The sequence below is a fragment of the Protomyctophum parallelum genome, assembly GCF_964188405.1.
Source record: "Protomyctophum parallelum genome assembly, chromosome: 15".
Taxonomy (NCBI): Eukaryota; Metazoa; Chordata; class Actinopteri; order Myctophiformes; family Myctophidae; genus Protomyctophum; species Protomyctophum parallelum.
The window spans coordinates 40643265-40662981 of NC_139710.1; the positions used below are offsets into that span (position 1 = coordinate 40643265).

At 45.1% G+C, this 19717-nt stretch overlaps 1 protein-coding gene across 1 annotated transcript in view; it reads left to right on the top strand.

Annotated features, from left to right (window-relative positions):
- The window catches only part of trpm3 (transient receptor potential cation channel, subfamily M, member 3), a gene marked incomplete at both ends in the record, with an annotated part of 354059 nt that overhangs the window by 303236 nt on the left and 31106 nt on the right, over positions 1–19717 (top strand). Inside the window, 3 exon segments of the mRNA XM_083783495.1 lie at positions 4114–4323; positions 10025–10214; positions 10376–10422. Of these exon segments, the coding sequence (XP_083639621.1) occupies positions 4114–4323; positions 10025–10214; positions 10376–10422 (447 nt within the window).

The following is a 19717-nucleotide window of genomic DNA, read 5'->3' on the forward strand; positions in this document are numbered from 1 at the left end:
GTTTGTGAGTGTGGAACTATAGTGGAGCTCTGGAGTGATTGTGGAACTATAGTGGCCCTCTGGAGTGAGTGTGGCCCTCTGGAGTGAGTGTGGAACTATAGTGGCCCTCTGGAGTGAGTGTGGCCCTCTGGAGTGAGTGTGGAACTATAGTGGCCCTCTGGAGTGAGTGTGGAACTATAGTGGCCCTCTGGAGTGAGTGTGGAACTACAGTGGCCCTCTGGAGTGAGTGTGGAACTATAGTGGCCCTCTGGAGTGAGTGTGGAACTATAGTGGCCCTCTGGAGTGAGTGTGGACTGTGGAACTATAGCCTATTGGACCTCTCCATCGTCAAAGTTGCCCACACCTGTGCTATGTGGGTTGGATATAAAAGAGCTGAATTTCAAGAGACTATAAGAAAAGAAAAGAGAAAACAAGAAGAAAAAAGAAAGGAAAGTGCTGTCGCTGGAGATAAAACGACAGGACTAATCCTCTCGTCATTCTCTCGTCGCGGCTCACCTTCCTCCCACGGGGGATGGGAGGATGTGCACCGCCTCATTTAGTCCTTGTTGAATCTATTATGTCGCCAGAGTGTTTACAAATAAGGCAGCATCTGTCTCTCATCCATCACTCCAGCGCTGGTGGAAAAAGTCTTAACTAAAAGTATCAATGTGTCACTTGTTTTCTCTCTGTGTGTGTGTGTGTGTGTGTGTGTGTGTGTGTGTGTGTGTGTGTGTGTGTGTGTGTGTGTGTGTGTGTGTGTGTGTGTGTGTGTGTGTGTGTGTGTGTGTGTGTGTGTGTGTGTGTGTGTGTGTGTGTGTGTGTGTGTGTGTGTGTGTGTGTGTTTGTGTGTGTGTGTTGCTTGTAGCCTAGTTGCCTGTTGGACCCCACCCCCTTTTTGAAACTAGCTCCTCGCCACTCGCCCTACACACTTCCACTTGGTTTGAGCATAGATATATAAATAATGGAGACGACACTGGTTGGGAGGGGAATACCGGTGCCATCTCTAAGTTTTATATATCTATGCTCAAACCGAGTGTGTAGGGCGAGTGGTGAGGAGATAGTTTCAAAAATAGTTTCATAGTACAGCAGCTTAGCTCCACTATATAAATGAATCGTTCAGTTTGTGATAAAAGCATGCAATTTGGTACACTTATAGCCAAAGGCATTCTAAAAAGATTTGGATATGGACCCATCTTGAATTTTCAACAAGGCGCCCATAGCAGCCATTTTTCAAAATGGCCGCCAGCAACAAGTGATGGATATAATATGAAATTTCAGACATATTTGGACATTTTTCCATGCATATTACTTGGTAAATGTTTCTTTTGGATAATATAACATTTCATTCAATGAAAATTAAAAATGGCTGCCATTTTTCAGACTGGTTAAATATGGATGATCTCTGTGTTGATACTGTAGTATTGATGCAGAATTTGAATTAGGAACTTTTAATGCTTGTTTAGGGCCTGCAGTTTTTCTGTGTGTTAGTTTTTTTGCCTATGCCCATCTTTGATTGTTTGTGTGATAGCTGGGAGGAAATTCATGCAAATCGTGACAAGTTTTTGACGTGTAGGGACAACATTTAGCGGACATTTGACCTAATTTCTCCTTTAATTGTCAATGGCAAATATTGAGACGTGTGGGGAGTCGATTAAAGCTTGCATATAGGAGGGGAAAATGCCATTCATTCAGGTATTGTTAACCTTTGGGTGTGCTAAATTAGAATAATATTTTCGGGGGAAAGATATTCTGGAAAGGCATAATTTTCAAGATGGTGTCCATGATGGCTGCCGGGAGCTTAAAATGCCTCTCTCGGTTATACTGACTGAAACTCTGTTTACTGTGGAAAGGTTTTTTCTCCCACGTGGATACGCCAGTGTCTCTGCAGGTTACTGTTTACTGTGGAAAGGTTTTTTCTCCCGCGTGGATACGCCAGTGTCTCTGCAGGTTGCTTGACTGACTGAAGCTCTTCTCACACTGCTTACAGATGTAGGGCTTTTCCCCCGTGTGGATGCGCTGGTGTTCCTTCAAGTGACCTAACTGACTGAAGCTCTTCTCACACTGCTTACAGACGTAGGGTTTCTCTCCAGTGTGGAGACGCCGGTGCGTCTTTAGGTTCTTTAAAGCACTGAAACTCTTGTCACACCGTTTACAGACGTAGGGTTTTTCTCCCGTGTGGGTACGCTGGTGTACCTGCAGGCTACTTACATGATTGAAACTCTTGTCACAATATTCACAGTGGTAGGGTGTTTCTCCAGTGTGGATACGCTGGTGTGCCTTCAGGCTACTTGCATGACTGAAACTCTTGTCACAGTATTTACAGTGGTAGGGTGTCTCTCCAGTGTGGATACGCTGGTGCGTCTTCAAGCCATCCGACTGATTGAAACTCTTGTCACACTGATTACAGTGGTAGGGTTTTTCTCCAGTGTGGATACGCTGGTGTCTCTTCAGGTGACATAAAGCACTGAAACTCTTGTCACAATGTTTACAGTGGAACGTTTTTTCTCCAGTGTGGATACGCTGGTGTGTCTTCAGGTGACATAAAACACTGAAACTCTTGTCACAGTGTTCACAGATGTGGGGTTTCCTTCCCGTGTAAGTTGTCCGATGAGTCTTCCCTTCTCCTGGCTGAGGTGCAACGGTCTCGGTAAGTTCTTGATGACAGCCCGATCTCGGTCGGTTTGTGTCTTCGTGTTTCTGGCCGTTTAGAGAGCTGCTCATTGTCTTTGCGTATTCATGGACTATAATACGCAATACATGGACTGTGATTGGGATTGAGGGTAGGTGTTTGGTAGCTTATTTTAAATGAAGTGTTCAGACTTTATATAGGCAGAGTTCATTTGAGATGGTTGCAGATACCGTGTGCGTGGCTTGGTATCTGAGGTTTAGAAGCTGTGCAAGTCTAGTGTCACGATGATGTCACCACTGTGTATATCCATCTTTGGGGTTTCTACATAATACTGATGTCAGCGCTGGATATCGCCGTTGTCTCCATATATGGGACTATAGGTTATCCCCATATATGGAGCTCTAAGTGAAAGCCTTCGTAACAGATATGATGCTGTTTCAAACGTCGGGTTCAGGGATCCAACCGGACAGTGACGTAGAGTCTGTGGGGGCCGGGGGGCCAGGGCCCCCATGAGGATTTTCGGGGAATTCCTAAAATGTTAACAACTCTTGGCCCCACCCAAGTACTCACGGGCCCCCATGAGGATTATGAAAACTATTCGTCCCTGCAACCGGACCTTTACGGTTCTGTAACCCTGAGTGTACAAATGGAACCAAATGGACACCTATTAGTAACACAGTAATAATCTTGCTCAAGTGCTGATGCTGCGTTCACACGGGCAGATGCAAAGACACAAAGATTCACAGCATATTTGTCCCTTTGTATCTTTGTATCTGAAGTTGAAGCCAGTTCATCTCATTTGTTTGGCGTTGTAACGTTTGCAGCAGCTACAAACTCGGATGCATCTTTGCATCTTCATGTCGCTGGCTTGCGTCGCCTCTGCCCGTGTGAACGCACCGTGACACTTAGGTTCAATGAATAAGCGTGACCATCATACGGTTGTTGTGATCACTAAACAATGGCAGCACTATAAGAGCTGGGGACGCCGACTCAAATCATCAGGTCAATGTGTTGGCATTGATGGTTTGTTTGAAAGCTGAACACTTTGAGGTTTAGCCAGTTGTCAGCTGAAGGTACCGTAGAAGATACAAACAGGGAAGCAATGCATTTGGAACAATACTACTTAATTTATACTTTGTCGTATGATAAAGTACTGTACATCAGGCTTAACCACTTCAGTCTTTCATATTCACTGGACAGCTTAAAATGCCTATATATGAGCTGGAATGTAAGAAATCATAACAATTCTGCACTTGGTGTTTTAGATGTTTGGCATGGTGTTAGGTATCGACATAAGGTTCTCAAAAACCATCGCAAACAAGTTGGGCTCGCCCCCTAGTGGCCTGCTTGCATATAGCTTCTGGCAGCCATATGTGGACGCCATCTTGAAAATGATGCCTTCCCAGAAGTTCTTTCATTTTTTTAGCTTACCCGATAGTAACAGAATTCATTGAAAATCTCTTCTATCAATGTTTTGATCCTCCCTCCCCTTCCCTCCTCCCCAGGTGATCCTGGGCCTGCTGCTCCCGCCGTCCATCCTGAGCCTGGAGTTCAAGAACAAGGACGAGATGTCGTACGCTCCCCAGGACCAGCAGGAGAGCTACCTGCAGGAGAGGGAGGAGGAGGAGGCCGACAAGGTGGTGAAGGAGAAGGACGACATGGAAGACATGGAGTTCACAGTAAGATCCTACTGTGAGGCGCAGTACAACTCCGTGGTGAGAGAACCCCCACGCAAGCCCTGAAGCCCACCTATATATATATATATATACACACACACACACACACACACACACACACACACACACACACACACACACACACATATATATATGAACATATGTATACACATATAGAAGACATGGAGTTCACAGTAAGATCCTACTGTACAACTCTGTGGTGAGAGATATACACATATATACATACATATATATGTATATATAGTAGGCCTATACACATATACACCTCAACCCTGAAGCTCACCTACATACATACATACATACATACATACATGTATACATACATACCCAGCCGATCGCAGTACTTTTACCCACCCAACATTGAAACATATATGTGTGTACAGTACACCTACGCATGCACACACACACACACACACACACGCTCCTTCCTCTATTCTGGCCAACCGGATCCTTCCAAACCAAATCGGCCCGTCCTGTAAAATCGTGGTTTGAGCGAGGACGTACGCGTGGAGTTGTAGCGTCTCTGTCTGTCTGTCTGTCTGTCTGTCTGTCTGTCTGTCTGTCTGTCTGTCTGTCTGTCTGTCTGTCTGTCTGTCTGTCTGTCTGTCTGTCTCTGTCTCTCTCTCCCTCCAAGCAGAGGTACAGTATGTTGTATTGCTGGCTGCCATGCTGCCTCTCTCTCCCATACTGTATACATACTGTACATACACTCAGCATGCAGGTCTCTCTCTCTCTCTCTCTCTCTCTCTCCCTCGTTACATAATGGTATCCTCCATTTAGTCTCTCTGGGGTGGAAACCTTGCAAGTTTCACTTTTAATTGTTTTTTTAGATTTAGCAAAGATTTCAGCGTTCTGAGCTTGACGGTGGAAAATATAATGACAAAAATGTAATTTAGATATTAGATAATTATGTTTATGAGACAGATGCTAGGTTTATTTGTCTGCCCGGCATCCTATATTGTTTGTATTATATTTTCAATTTATTTACTTACTTATTTGTTTTATTTTATATTATACTGTTGTAGAATGATGATAGGGTTGTGTTTGTTCAAGATCACCTATTATCCTATAGATTATCTCTATGGATTTGATTAATCTTGTGTTTACCGTGCAAAGTTGCCCTGGTCTAAAGCTGCTATAAGTAATAATTTTCCTAGAAGCTTTGTCTTTGGTCGATTTGCCTGTCTACTTCCTGATTGGTTAGTCATTTCGACAGGGGTTCTTTTTTGACCAATGACAAAGCTTTTAGGAACATATTTGAATGCAGATTGTGGCCCCTAGATGTGTCACAGAGACTACATTTTTTGGGGGGAGTTTTACTCATTGCTGGCTGTCTGAGAATACCAACAAAATAATGAAACATGAAAACATACAATGTTGGCCTAATATTGCTTATAGCAGCTTTAAAGGCTTCTGCTAAACACTTAAATTGTTAATTAATTTACAGTATTAAAAAAAAAGATTAAAAAGTGAAAATGTTTGTTTGGAGATACGAGGTTTCTTCTTCTTCAGAGTGTTAAATGAGTCGGAGGCCGGGAGGGAGGACGCAACCATCTGCATTCATACGGATGAATGCAGACCTGCTGCGCCCCCCGCAGGCCGGGAGGTTCTTTTGGGGGTTATTTTGCGTGGGGTGCGTGTGTTTGGTTCGACGTACTAACAGTCCGACTGGCACTATAGTACGACACCCTATACCCCAAAAGCCAAACCCTAAACCTAACCGGGCTGAGCCACGGGTTAGTTTTAACCTGCCACGCATGTCGGGAGCCACGGGTTAGTTTTAACCTGCCACGGGTTAGTTTTAACCTGCCACACATGTCGGGAGCCACGGGTTAGTTTTAACCTGCCACGCATGTCTGGTGTGACAACGGTGTTGTCTAACCAACGCATGCATCTTTTTTGCATGACCATTGCAGCATGACGGGACTGTCTTCTCTCACACCCATCTGAGTCTGGTCACTTCACTGGACTGTGTGCCTGCCTTGGTTCACACATGGGTTTAAAGAAAACAGGGAAAAACACTGTCGCTGAATATCTCTAACATCATTTGGAATTTGTTTTCTTGAAGGAGTATTGTGAATACTCCTTGTGTGAATGGGTGAATGTAATGCACAATTTGTGTAAAAGTGTGTGAATGTAATGCACATAAAGTGCTTTGTATAAAAGTGCTGTATAAATGCACCATTTTCGTTAAAGACATGTAATTAATGCAAATGAAAATACATGTGTTACTGCGAGAGTGAGGTCTAGCCAACACCAACTCAGGATTCCTGGATCGCTTCTTTCCCCTCCTGGCTTTGCCCTGGGTTGGCTCCCATAGAGTCAATTTACTTGCCTCAAGTTCTGGGTGCCTGGCACAGTGCCCTGCCAGCCTCATCCTTCTCTCTCTGACTTTGTCCGTGACCCGTAGTAGGTCCCCATAGAGGTCCACATTTCTGATGCGGTCAGTCCATGTGACACCTAGTGCCATTCGTAGCATTCTTGTGTAGACTCCATCCAGGGCTTTTTCCTGATGTACTGTGAGGGTCCATGTCTCGGCCCCATACAGCACTACTGACTCCACTGTGAGGGTCAATGTCTCGGCCCCATACAGCACTACTGACTCCACTGTGAGGGTCCATGTCTCGGCCCCATACAGCAGTACTGACTCCACTGTGAGGGTCCATGTCTCGGCCCCATACAGCAGTACTGACTCCACTGTGAGGGTCCATGTCTCGGCCCCATACAGCAGTACTGACTCCACTGTGAGGGTCCATGTCTCGGCCCCATACAGCAGTACTGACTCCACTGTGAGGGTCCATGTCTCGGCCCCATACAGCAGTACTGACTCCACTGTGAGGGTCCATGTCTCGGCCCCATACAGCAGTACTGACTCCACTGTGAGGGTCCATATCTCGGCCCCATACAGCAGTACTGACTCCACTGTGAGGGTCCATGTCTCGGCCCCATACAGCAGTACTGACTCCACTGTGAGGGTCCATGTCTCTGCCCCATACAGCACTACTGACTCCACTGTCAGGGTCCATGTCTCGGCCCCATACAACAGTACTGACTCCACTGTGAGGGTCAATGTCTCGGCCCCATACAGCAGTACTGACTCCACTGTGAGGGTCCATGTCTCGGCCCCATACAGCAGTACTGACTCCACTATGAGGGTCCATGTCTCGGCCCCATACAGCAGTACTGACTCCACTATGAGGGTCCATGTCTCGGCCCCATACAGCAGTACTGACTCCACTGTGAGGGTCCATGTCTCGGCCCCATACAGCAGTACTGACTCCACTGTGAGGGTCCATGTCTCGGCCCCATACAGCAGTACTGACTCCACTGTGAGGGTCCATGTCTCGGCCCCATACAGCAGTACTGACTCCACTGTGAGGGTCCATGTCTCGGCCCCATACAGCAGTACTGACTCCACTGTGAGGGTCCATGTCTCGGGCCCCATACAGCAGTATACTGACTCCACAGTAGCTATGAACAGCCGCCTCCTAAGGTCTTCTCCCATAACTGATATCCACACTCTCCTCATCCCGTGCAAGGCTTTCCAGGCAAGTGCTCTCCGGACCTTCAGGTCCTGTTCAGTTGAAGCAGTCCAGGCCCCAAGGTACTTGAAGTCCTCGACTGGCTCGAGCACCATCCCGTCAGCAGAGGCAATGGGTTTTGCCCTCGGTGTCATTATACTGAACGAAAATAAAAGCCTGGGTACCACAGCGTGCTTTCTGGTCTAGAGGGGCGCGCACGCTTGGAGCTCTCTCTCATGGAAGAAGGAGAGGAAATTAGGGCTACTGATTTGAATACTTTGCAGTATTGATACTTTTACTTAAAAAAATGTGAGTGCTTTTTCCAGCACTGCTGTCTGTCTGTCTGTCTGTATGTCTCTCTGACCTTGTCCCTATAGCCTGTCTGTCCTTGTCGTCTGAGACACTATCCATGAGTGTGTGTGTGTGTGTGTGTGTGTGTGTGTGTGTGTGTGTGTGTGTGTGTGTGTGTGTGTGTGTGTGTGTGTGTGTGTGTGTGTGTGTGTGTGTGTGTGTGTGTGTGTGTGTGTGTGTGTGTGTGTGTGTGTGTGTGTGCGCGCGTGTGCGCGCGTGCACGTGTGTGTCCGTTTGTCATGCCCGTCCCTCCCTGACACACACATCACATTTTGGAATGAGAACATTGCCTGTTGCTCCCTCTGCGTCTCACAAACCCACACACAAACACCCACATATCACCCAATCCGGATGTTATCAACCGATAATCACCAATATGCTTCTTATCGGACCATGAAATGGCGCAATATTATGGTCATGTCCTACATACCTACCGCGAGTTGGCAACTATAGGAAATGTGGAAGTGAAATGACTGCCGTCAACAACAGGAAAACAAACTGTGCAACTTACAATTGTGCCTTTTAATTAAGATGGAATGCTGTGACCCTAAAACATGATCATCAGGTCTTATTGTTATATAAAGAGGTATAATTCTTTCAAAAAAGTGTACAGTATTTGTTAAAATTATGTTTTTAGGTGGGCACTCCCACTGGTGCTGGGTGGTGATCCACCTAAACTGAAGCCACACCTACAGTTGTAGTTGTATGATAAAGGGGAGGGGTTAGGGGGTGGCTGATAGTGTGATGTCACTATATTACTGTTTATTTCATTGGCCCGTTTGACTGTCAAGGGTTCAGCCTCCAGGAAGAAACCCTAAATACAAAGTTAATTGCACATTGCACATAAAAAACTACTCCAGGGTGTCTAATGAAGTACTGTCACCTCATAGACACATGAAAAACTGGAACTCTTTAAGACTGAGGTTACGGGTTAGAGTTGGGCTTAGGGTTATGGACAGGTTTAGTAACTTTCTGGTCTAGAGGGCCGGCCGCGCTTGGAACAAGCGCTGGAAAATATTGGCTCTACAAGCTCACAACGTGTCGCGTGGAGAGGGCAGCTAGTTGTTTTACAGACGGGTAAAAGGGGCAGGGCCTGAAGCCCCCTTTGATGTCTATGTGTGCACATCCCTGACGTCAATAAATGTATAGGAAAGGGCCATATACTGGCTCCATTGCATGGTTTTGATAAGGCGGAGATTAAAGTGTCCGGTAACATCCGAAAACTGCTACACACACACACATCACATCACATTAAGGAATGAGGACATTGCCTGTTGCTTGCTTCTCTTGAACTATAAATATAATGATCAGTGGTGGACCGTAACGTACATTACAAAGTACACTTACTCGAGTACTGTGCTAAAGTACTTTTATTGTGAGAGAAATATTGTACTTTTGACTCTCACATCTCTAGGAAGGGGAAAAAAGGTTATGCATTAACCATGTGAACCCTATATGTCAAATGTAATTAACATAGCCGATCTACAAGCTCGCAACTGGAACTTGCTGATCCGGAACTGGAACTTGACATTTTTGTTGGGGAAAAATTTCCAACATACTTGAGTACTGGAGTTGAGTACTTTGTTCCCACCACTGACCTGTCGAACCAATCAGGAACGCTCCTTAACAGAAGGCTTCGCTCCCCCCCCCCCCCCCCCTGTTTCTTCTCCTTCTCTCTCTGTTTGTTCTTCTCCAACATGTCTGTCCAACACGCCACTGTCCCCCTCCCCCTTTCTCCCCTCCCCCCCCCCCCCCCCCCAATATGTCTTCCCCCTCCATCTCCTTCCATCCTTCCATCTCTCGTGTTTGTGTGTGTGTGTGTGGGCGGCCTCTGGCGCCCCCTCCAGGCCATGCTGGGGAAGGTGGCCGCGGAGCCGCGGAAGAAGGACGCGGAGGAGGTGAAGAGCCGCCACCGCCTCATCCCCATGGGACGCAAGATCTACGAGTTCTACAACGCTCCCATCGTCAAGTTCTGGTTCCACACGGTCAGTATACGAGTTCTACAACGCTCCCATCGTCAAGTTCTGGTTCCACACGGTCAGTATACGAGTTCTACAACGCTCCCATCGTCAAGTTCTGGTTCCACACGGTCAGTATACGAGTTCTACAACGCTCCCATTGTCAAGTTCTGGTTCCACACGGTCAGTATACGAGTTCTACAACGCTCCCATCGTCAAGTTCTGGTTCCACACGGTCAGTATACGAGTTCTACAACGCTCCCATTGTCAAGTTCTGGTTCCACACGGTCAGTATACGAGTTCTACAACACTCCCATCGTCAAGTTCTGGTTCCACACGGTCAGTATACGAGTTCTACAACACTCCCATCGTCAAGTTCTGGTTCCACACGGTCAGTGCAAGACCCGAGGCCCATTCTACAAATGAATATCTTCTAAATCCTAACAGTTTTCTGAAAAACCCTATGTTTCTATCATGTCTGTGGTTCTCCAACTATTTTATGTCAAGGAGCCCCAGAATTATATGTATTTGGCCCCATCTGAAAATACCTCCCAGAAGCAAAGATTTTAGTTATAAAGATGTTCTGAAAGAATATATATTCAAAGATTTGCGCCATATTTTCACGATTTTTCAAAAATAGCAGATCTCATATGAGGTAGGCTACCATAGCATGTTGAAATATTTCCCTTGGGGTCCATTGACAATGAAGGGAAAATTCACGTCATCTTATCCCCCACGTCTGATATTTGCCATCGACAATGAAAGGAGAAAAGGTCAAATGTCCGCCAAATATGACGTAAGTTTGTGGAAACAACAGACATTCTGATTGGCCAGTACGAGATGATGTATACGATGATAAGAGTGCCCCTCACTTCACACGGGTGTGATTTTTAATGTTTAAACCAACCCTGAATACAGGCACACCCTCATATACTCTCTTACAGTATAAAGAAATGGATCCTAGCGGCCGTGTATGAAAAATTACACTAACATGGGATTTTGTTTCAGTTTAAAGTGTGAATTTATTTGAATAATGAAACTCTTCCTTCCTTCCATTAACATTAATACCTGGTGATGTGGCCTGGTGCCAACTGGCCAGCCTGACACTGGAGACACACTCCAGCCGGTTCATCCTTTATTAATGCTGATGAAGACTTGTACTCTCCCGTCCAGTCAGTTTGACCCTTGCCGAGAGAGAGAGAGAGAGAGAGAGAGAGGGAGGATCCGTGGGGGTGGAAACTCATGTAAATTTCATAACCGAACAGGTGCTGCCACTTCTGGGGCATGATGTCATAATTATCTACATTTGTACGGTCGCTCCCGGTGGAACCAAGGACATCCTGTACCGGGAGCCCTTGGCTGTACTTATAGTGGTGTGGCGTGGCGGTCAAAGCTTTTAAAACCCATTTAGACCGTAGGACGCGTGGGAACGTCGTAAATAATCCAAAGAACGTGTACACACACAGGTCCTATAGCGCATTTTCATTGATATCAAATTATTTCATTTTGGAGTTGGCCTCTCCTTCTGCAAAAAATAGCAGATCTACAAGCTTCAATCTACGCGCTTGTAGATCTGCTATTTTTCAATAGCTAAAGCATAACATAATGCTTAAGCATTATGTTAATTTAACCCAGAATGGGTTAAATTAATACATCTACAGTCCAAAACTATTACCGGATGTTATTGTTCGTTAAACCGGAAGTGACATCGCCATATTCGCTCTATTTGGTCAAAATCTGCATAATGGTGCCGTTACCGCCACCATCAGGACTGGGTATAATACTATAGGATTGCCGTGTGAGAATGAGATGTAGTGTGTATATCACGGTTTTATAATGAATAGTGCAGGCAGAAGGCACAATCCACTGTTAATTAGGCTGGCCATAAGCCAGTTAAGCTTCTTCCACAGTGTGCCGTCCTTGTGCTTTGAGTGAGAGATCCTTATCCGGTGTGAGTCACTTTTCAATTGCATCGCCTGTATGAATCCAATATGAGCCCGTTTGGAATCCACTTTGAATTGTATAATGGCTCAGCGCTGACAAGGACAGCTTCGGCATTGTAATGGAGACAATGTTTTATAGCAGCGGCCATGCACTTGTCACACACCCTGCACACACTGTGCAATTATACATTCATTAGGCTTGAACACCATGGGCGTAGCTTGAACTTGACGCCAGGGAGTGCGACGCATGTCGGAAGACTCCCACGCGCATGCGGGAGCCTACTGATGGCCCGTTATATGGCCAGTTGGCTACCAAATTGTGACAACCCCCCCCCCCCACCACCACCACCCCATTTTGTCTTTAAACCTTGGGAGAAAATGTTTTTATTGTGATACAGTATGTTAGTTCACTATATTATGTTAGTTCCATTGATCCAAGCATGGAACCCATTCAGTAGATTTCGACTTTATAGTATACATGTATAGTTTCATTATATAGACTATTCCACTATTATGTTCTTAGCTTACGCATGTTTCATGATAACTACTTTTTATGTATGTGATGTATGGTCATGCTTTATTTGTTCTTGCTTAATGTAAATCGCTCTGGATTAAGAGCGTCTGTTAAATGCCTAAATTGTAAATTGTTCATTCAAATAATCATGCTCAGAAAATGCACACGGCCCACCCAAACGGCTGCTGTGATCCCCCAGGTAATGATTATACTAGGAGGAAGATTTGAAGGGTGCTAGCCCCTCCTATGCCCTTTGAGGGGTTTTGTGTGATCACAAACATTGGCGGATGATTGGCTGGTCACCCCATAGCGATGATTTGATTGGCTGTGCAAAGTAAATTATTGAGGATAAAAGGGCAGAAAAGTGAAGACGCCAAAAGTGACTGGCCAGAATGACATTTGTGATGATTTCATTGGCTGAGCACGGAATGTATGTATAGTAGGATATCAAGGCTTTTCTCCAGTGTGGATTCGCTGGTGTCTCTTCGGATTCATTAAAACACGTAAGATGTAAGATCTTTATCCAGGTGTATTTTCAAAGCATCAGCACGACTGAAACTGATGTCACATTGTTCACAGTAGTAGGGTTTTTCTCCGGTGTGGATGTGTGTACGCTGGTGTTTCTTCAAAGAATTGAGATGACTGAAACTCTTGTCACAATGCTTACAGTGTTAGGGTTTTTCTCCAGTGTGGATACGCTGGTGTATTTTCAACGCATCAGCACGAATGAAACTTGTTCGGTTTTCGGTGAGATTTGCCGGGATCCGAATTCCCAAGAATACAGCAGATATAGCTACGTTTAATGCGCACAATTTATTTATTTAATGCTTCAATAACTTCCTTATTTTACGAATCAAACATGCTTTTTATAGGGTTTTTATTAGTTCATTCTTAAACATAAAACACGTTATATCAACATTCACACGTTTGCTCAAACTTTCCCAATGCAGACTGACAAAAAGTACCCTGGATTCGTGTCTTAGCACGCCCTTAAAGTCTAATGCCTAACCTGCTCTCATCTGGAGAAGTGTGGTTATATTGAAACATATTCATAGTATCCCACTTTGTGTGGTATGTGTGTGTGGTTCCACATTTGTGTGGTGTTCCACTCACTAAATACTATGTGTGGTATGTGTGGTTTTAAATCTGCATATCAAAGTTTATTTAATAGGGAGACAAGAACACAATAACACACTCGGTTACAACCTAATTATCATATTACACATTAATACATCGTTATGGAATAATGCACATATCATATCATCATAATTACCGCTGGCCTCTGCTGGTTTCTTCTCACGGTGGTCTGGTGGTTGAATCTAACTCAACCCTGGTCCAAACAGTACACTTAAAGAAGTGGTTTGCCTTTGCAACCAATCAGAAGCAAGGACAGTATTTTTACTGCCTTGGTTCAACCAATGAAAAGCCACAGACTCTTTCGCCGGTGGACTGTGACATCAGTCCCTTGCAACAGCCCCATCACTTCCTGTCATGTGAGCTGTTGCTTATCTCTAGATCAAAATGTCTAGATTAACTGTAAGATCATTACATTCTTATATTATCTAGGCTTTACTAACCCAGTATAATATTGGTAACATTAGAACACATTTTATCAATGCAAGGAAGAATCTACCAGATTATAGCTTCTCCCTACACGCATCTGCTCAGTGACTTGAGGGGACTTCCTGCCTGCCTGTAGGCAGGTCATAAATGTCTTTGTGCTCACATCAAGACCAGATAACAACCCCTTTACCAGGTGGCTGCTTCCTTGGAATGTGCTGAGAGACCCCTTTCAGTCCCTTGCAGTTTATCAGGGTGAAATAGCTGATCAATAATTTTGACCTATAATATATTTTACCACACTTCTGATAACACATCCTCGCACATCCATATTTAGTTCGACACCCCCTACGCGGTTATGAAAAATTGATCTGGTTTTGATAAATTTTCCATATCCGAGCGATTTTTTTCTATTCGGGCGTCTAAATGGTTTCAAGTTATAACGTTTATACAACTTTTAAAACACACTAAATAAACACAACACATCAACTCATTAGAAATCAATGCTAATTAATGTTTGTACTAATAATGTGATGGCTGGAAGTGAACTATCTGGTTAGTTCCTCCCCCCTTTTATCTCACTCCTCCATTCTTTGGGAGAAGCAGATTTTTTGCCATGTCAGTCAAGCCTGAGTGCCATGGCATCTTCACCTTCTGTCCGTTTTTATGGCTTCCTGCCTGGACAAAAGGTTAATCTTTATCTACACATTCCTCCAACTTAAATTGGTCAAGCTGGAGGAAGAATAAACAGTCGCGTCTGTTAACTTATATCAAACACCCCCATCTGTCTGTTCACAGGATGGACATTGGATAAACACAGTTTACACAAATGCAGTTTATTACCTAGCTAACCTGATCACAAAAACCTTTCTGGCTTTGTTACTTTGTTAGGGAATTCCAAATTGTCATTGAACAAATAACCTATTTTGTATTTCAATCACTTGGTTTCTTTTAACTTTTGGATTTTTTAACTTTTAACTTTAAAGCAATCCAATTTCCCCACACTATGTGTTTTTTCCACACATGTGGTTGTTTGTGCGTGTGTGTGTGTGTGTGTGTGTGTGTGTGTGCCTGTGCGCGCGCGCTCAAGCACCACCTCTTCACACGTGCACTAAACTTCTCTCTTCCCATTTAAAGAGAAATAAATCATTATTCAGCATTCTTCAACACAATTACACACCACATCTTTAATGCACAGTTCAGTCACACATTTGTCCGTGTGAGTGTGTGTGTGTGTGTGTGTGTGTGTGTGCTGATTGCAGATCGTGACACTGATTGTCACTGCAGCCCCACTTCCTGCTGTGTGCAGAACAATGGGTGGCCATGGGAGCATTTACTTGCTATCCCCTGGCTGTGTCAGCTTCTGATCTCGCTGACCCAAGCTTGGCAAAATGTTTCTCCATTTCCACCTTACTTTAATTTTCTTTATATCAGGGTTGGACAACAAAGCTTTCTTCTTAGCCTTGTCAGCTGCCCGACAGGCCCTGCAATGACAAACAAGCCCACAGGCGCATACTTGTGTTGGCACCGTGGTCAGCGTCTTTGTCTGTTGCCCAGATGGTGCTTCTTGTACCATACTGGACTTCGCCACCCCTGGTTTGTGAGGTGACTTACCCCCTACGGTGGTGAATCCCCGGGTTCCATCATCACACTCGTTCAAGACCGGTCTGGCCTCTTTCCCCTCTCCACCCCCTACGGTAGTGAATTTCCGGGCTGTGAGTGTGTGTGTTTTGGATGTCTGCTCTTCTCCCACCGCCTGAACGCGTCGACTGGCACCGGTAATGCCACCCATCGAACCGCTCAGCGTTTTTGTGATGAGGTGCTTTGACTCCTTGGCCCCGCCTTCGATCTCCATCGCAGGCACGGCGTTGATGGGCAAGGTGGTGTCAGTCTGTTCTGACTCCCCCGCTCCTGTTGAGGAAGTGACATGCTCCAGGGTCTGGATCCCTGGCGGCAAGCTTCTCACCTCTCCTCTCTTTGGCAACTGCACTGTGGCGGTTGTCTCCCCTGTGTCATCCACAGGTGCAGGTTGTCCTCCGCCCGCGACTTCCGTCACTGGCTGGACTTCGATGGACAAGGAAGTGACATCCTCCAGGGTCTGGACCCCTGGCAGGCTCACCTGTCTCGTCATTGTAGTCAGCTGCGCTGTCTCTTCTGCGATGTCCACAGGAAGCCCCACGCCAGCGATGCTTGTCACTGACGTGGGTATGATGAACGACTGGTCTGCTGCTTCTGTTGCTGCCGTCCCTTCTGTGTTGCCCACAGGAACTTGCCCCTCGCCAGCGGCGTCCGCCTCTGGCATGGCTTTGATCCCCAGCTCTGCCGCTGGGTTCGTAGTGGATTTGTTGCCCACTGTGGAGGGCTCTGGTCCTGCAGGTTTTCTGCAGTTACCAGGCTGTGTCTCCGTGGTGACAGGCTGCATCGGTGGCCCGTCTTCCCGCCCATTTGGCGTGGTTGTTTCGGTGTCCCGGCGTCCGCTGGGGCCCGTGGCTCCCTGAATGTCACATCCGGTCACCTCTGTCACTTCTCCCCTGGGATAGAGAAGGATAATGGTCTCCGACCTCGGCCGGCTTCTCCTTCCTCCTAGGGTGTCCCTACTTTCTGCAGGCTTATCACAGGGGTCTCCCTGCTGTGTTTATAACACCTCTTTACTCTCTCTCTTTCCGTTCAGAGATAGCTTGCATAACTTTTATGAAGCTAAACTGAGAGCCTATTTTTAAACAAGTTTCTAAGTCTTGTTTTTCCTTTTTAATGAGACTTAGCCCACCCACTACTCTCAAAGCTTTGGTATAAAATGTAGATATGTCTATCACATCTTGTCTAGCAATACCCAGCTCAAAGTGCTGATCTGGTATTTTCCCTAGTGGGCCTGTTTTAAGGGTTTCTTCCAAATTAACTGCCTGTTGACAGTAAATAGATTTGTAACCCTCGCTAGTACTTTGCAGCTCTTTTATATGCGCCATTTTACCCCCTCCTCCCCCGTTGTTAATACTTTATTAGGATTAGTAACGACAGAGGTTAGTGGTTAATTGACTTCACAACTCATTCACACAATTGCAAATGGTTAGTTTTCGCCCAGTTAATAATAGTTATATTAACATGGACTACCGGGCGTTTCACGATTCGTAATTACGTATTTCGCGATCTCCACACGGTCTTTTACCCCCCCGAGACCTCAGTCTATGAGCAAAATAAGCATGCAACTTTTTCGAGCTGTCGCGTTGGCTTTTGACAAGGCAACAGCTCTAACGGGTCCAATGATCTTATGCTTTTTACCAGGAAGGTGTAGTAAATTAATGTCAATAATGGTGGAAATATGCCAGCAGGTTAAAAGAATAAAATGAGGTCCAAGCATCCCTTTGTTTCCAATAAATGTAGTTTATTCAGATCAGCCAAAACCAGTGTGACAGACAGCCAGGCGGGATTCTTCCTGAAAGTGGAAGTCTTTGTCTACCAGCTCATATATATGAATCATCAGTCTATACCGTGCGTGTACGTGCGCATACATAGATTTACAAGTTTATCAGTTAAAAGGTGTGTCCGGATGTGTATGTGCTTAAAACCCAAATGAAAGTCAGATGTGGTCATCAATGGAGGCTCTGTCCTGATCTCCCCTACTGGTCCCTGTATCTATATCTAAACAACTCCTCATCTTATTGCAAATATGAAATACATGACATATCATACCATTGTGTTTGTGGATGTAAATACAGGTGTTTCTCTATATATTTATGACATGATTAAACCAGAAACATCTTAAGACATAGTAAGCTTAGTAATTGTACTCTCCATGAAGGGGAAGGGTGGTTTGAGTCTTCCCAGATGTACTCACTCCGGTTACACTGGCCTGGGTCTGCCTGGGTCTGCCTATAGCCAAATTATGTGTGGCCTACTACCACTTTCATTCTATATTCTGTGTCTTACAAATATGCCTTTACTGTCTATTGTCTATATGTCTGGGCGCCCATACACTACAAAGGCCGTCCTTTTGACGGGTCCCAATAAATGCCTCACTGGTTACCGTGTTAGTGTTGCGTTATAGTTATGATTAACATTCACTATGCTAATTTAACATGCATAACTATTTGTATGAATTAAAAGGACCCCATGAATCCTCTACTCAATACCTTAGCCAATAAATATTTTGTTTGTAGTCTACTACCAGATGTATATTAGCCGCGGACGGTCTTACTCTATAGCATTATTTAAATCTGTCTCAGATTCTACTAAAGCACTATTCCTAATAGTGGAATGCTCCCGGCACCAGTTTATATTTGACACGTCCTTAAATGCGATTTACCTTCTTTTAAAGCACGCTTTTGTAGTGTTAAAACATTATTTGATTGTAACTATTTAATTACATCACGTTTAACACGGTTTATCAAACCAGTCCCCTGTCACTTTCGTCAGGCGGACTGCTTTAAAGCCCTTTGCACTGTTCTTCAGTACAGGCACATTTGCATGACAAAAGTCACTCTGCTGTGAGATGAGGGTCTCCCCCGCCCACACATGCATCAACTGCTGTTTCCCAGTGCTACCTGAGCACCCAGCATGAATAGCCTATTTTTATTGTGTTGTTCACAGATAAAAGCACTATTATTATTTTAAACGGTCGGTTCTTAATCCGGCACAATTAAAACTTTACATTTGGTTCAAATAGCCTAATAATCAGTTTCCTACCGACCGCCGATACAGAGTATTTTGCTATAATCGATCAAATTACTAAATGCCAAACTTTTGTTTAAACCAGTCACTCCTTTGGGGTGGCTGTGTTTAATTCCGTTCCCCATAGACCCATATCTATATGACAACGGGTTTTTACGGTGTCGCATTTAGTTAGCCCAAATCAGACGCATCGCGCGTTTGATATGTGGACACTAAACGTGCGCATCGATCGCCATGCGCTGTTACGCACGGCTCACATCCATTTGAATATGACCACATCAAACCATCCACAAACAGTGTGTCGTCACCTGAACGATCTGAATTGAGGGTTGTTAGTGGGGCACAATTCAAATTATATGTGTGCCGCGGTCTCAACCACGGCTTTTATTTGTTTATATTGTGGTCACTTTAGTGACTCCACCGACGCTGTTTATAGTTTAAACAGCCCTCGGCCACAATCTAAACTGTCTTTAAATTGTGCTCACTTTAGTGAACACTAATTTAAAGCCCTTTATAACACGGTAGCAATTTAAACTGCAATATGTCCAGTTGTTTAGACCATATTATGTCTTAAATTGCCCGGGTCATGACCCGACTGTGCGCTGAGCCCAGCGCACCGCACCACCCTGTTCGCACGGCGGCGAGATAATACCTCGCACGGCGGCGAGTCCAAACTGCACGAACGGTCGGTTCTTTTAACCGCACCCGATTCAAACTGTACAGCCTGATTTAAACTGGTATTAATTGGGCGCTTTAGCAGCCCCACCAAGTATAAAACTGTGCGCTGTCTTCAGCGCACGGCATCGGATTGAAACTGGAATATATTTATTCTGTTTGACTGTTTCAATTCGAGTCGCTGCTGTGGCAGCAGTTTAAACGATGCGCCTCTAACAGCGCAAC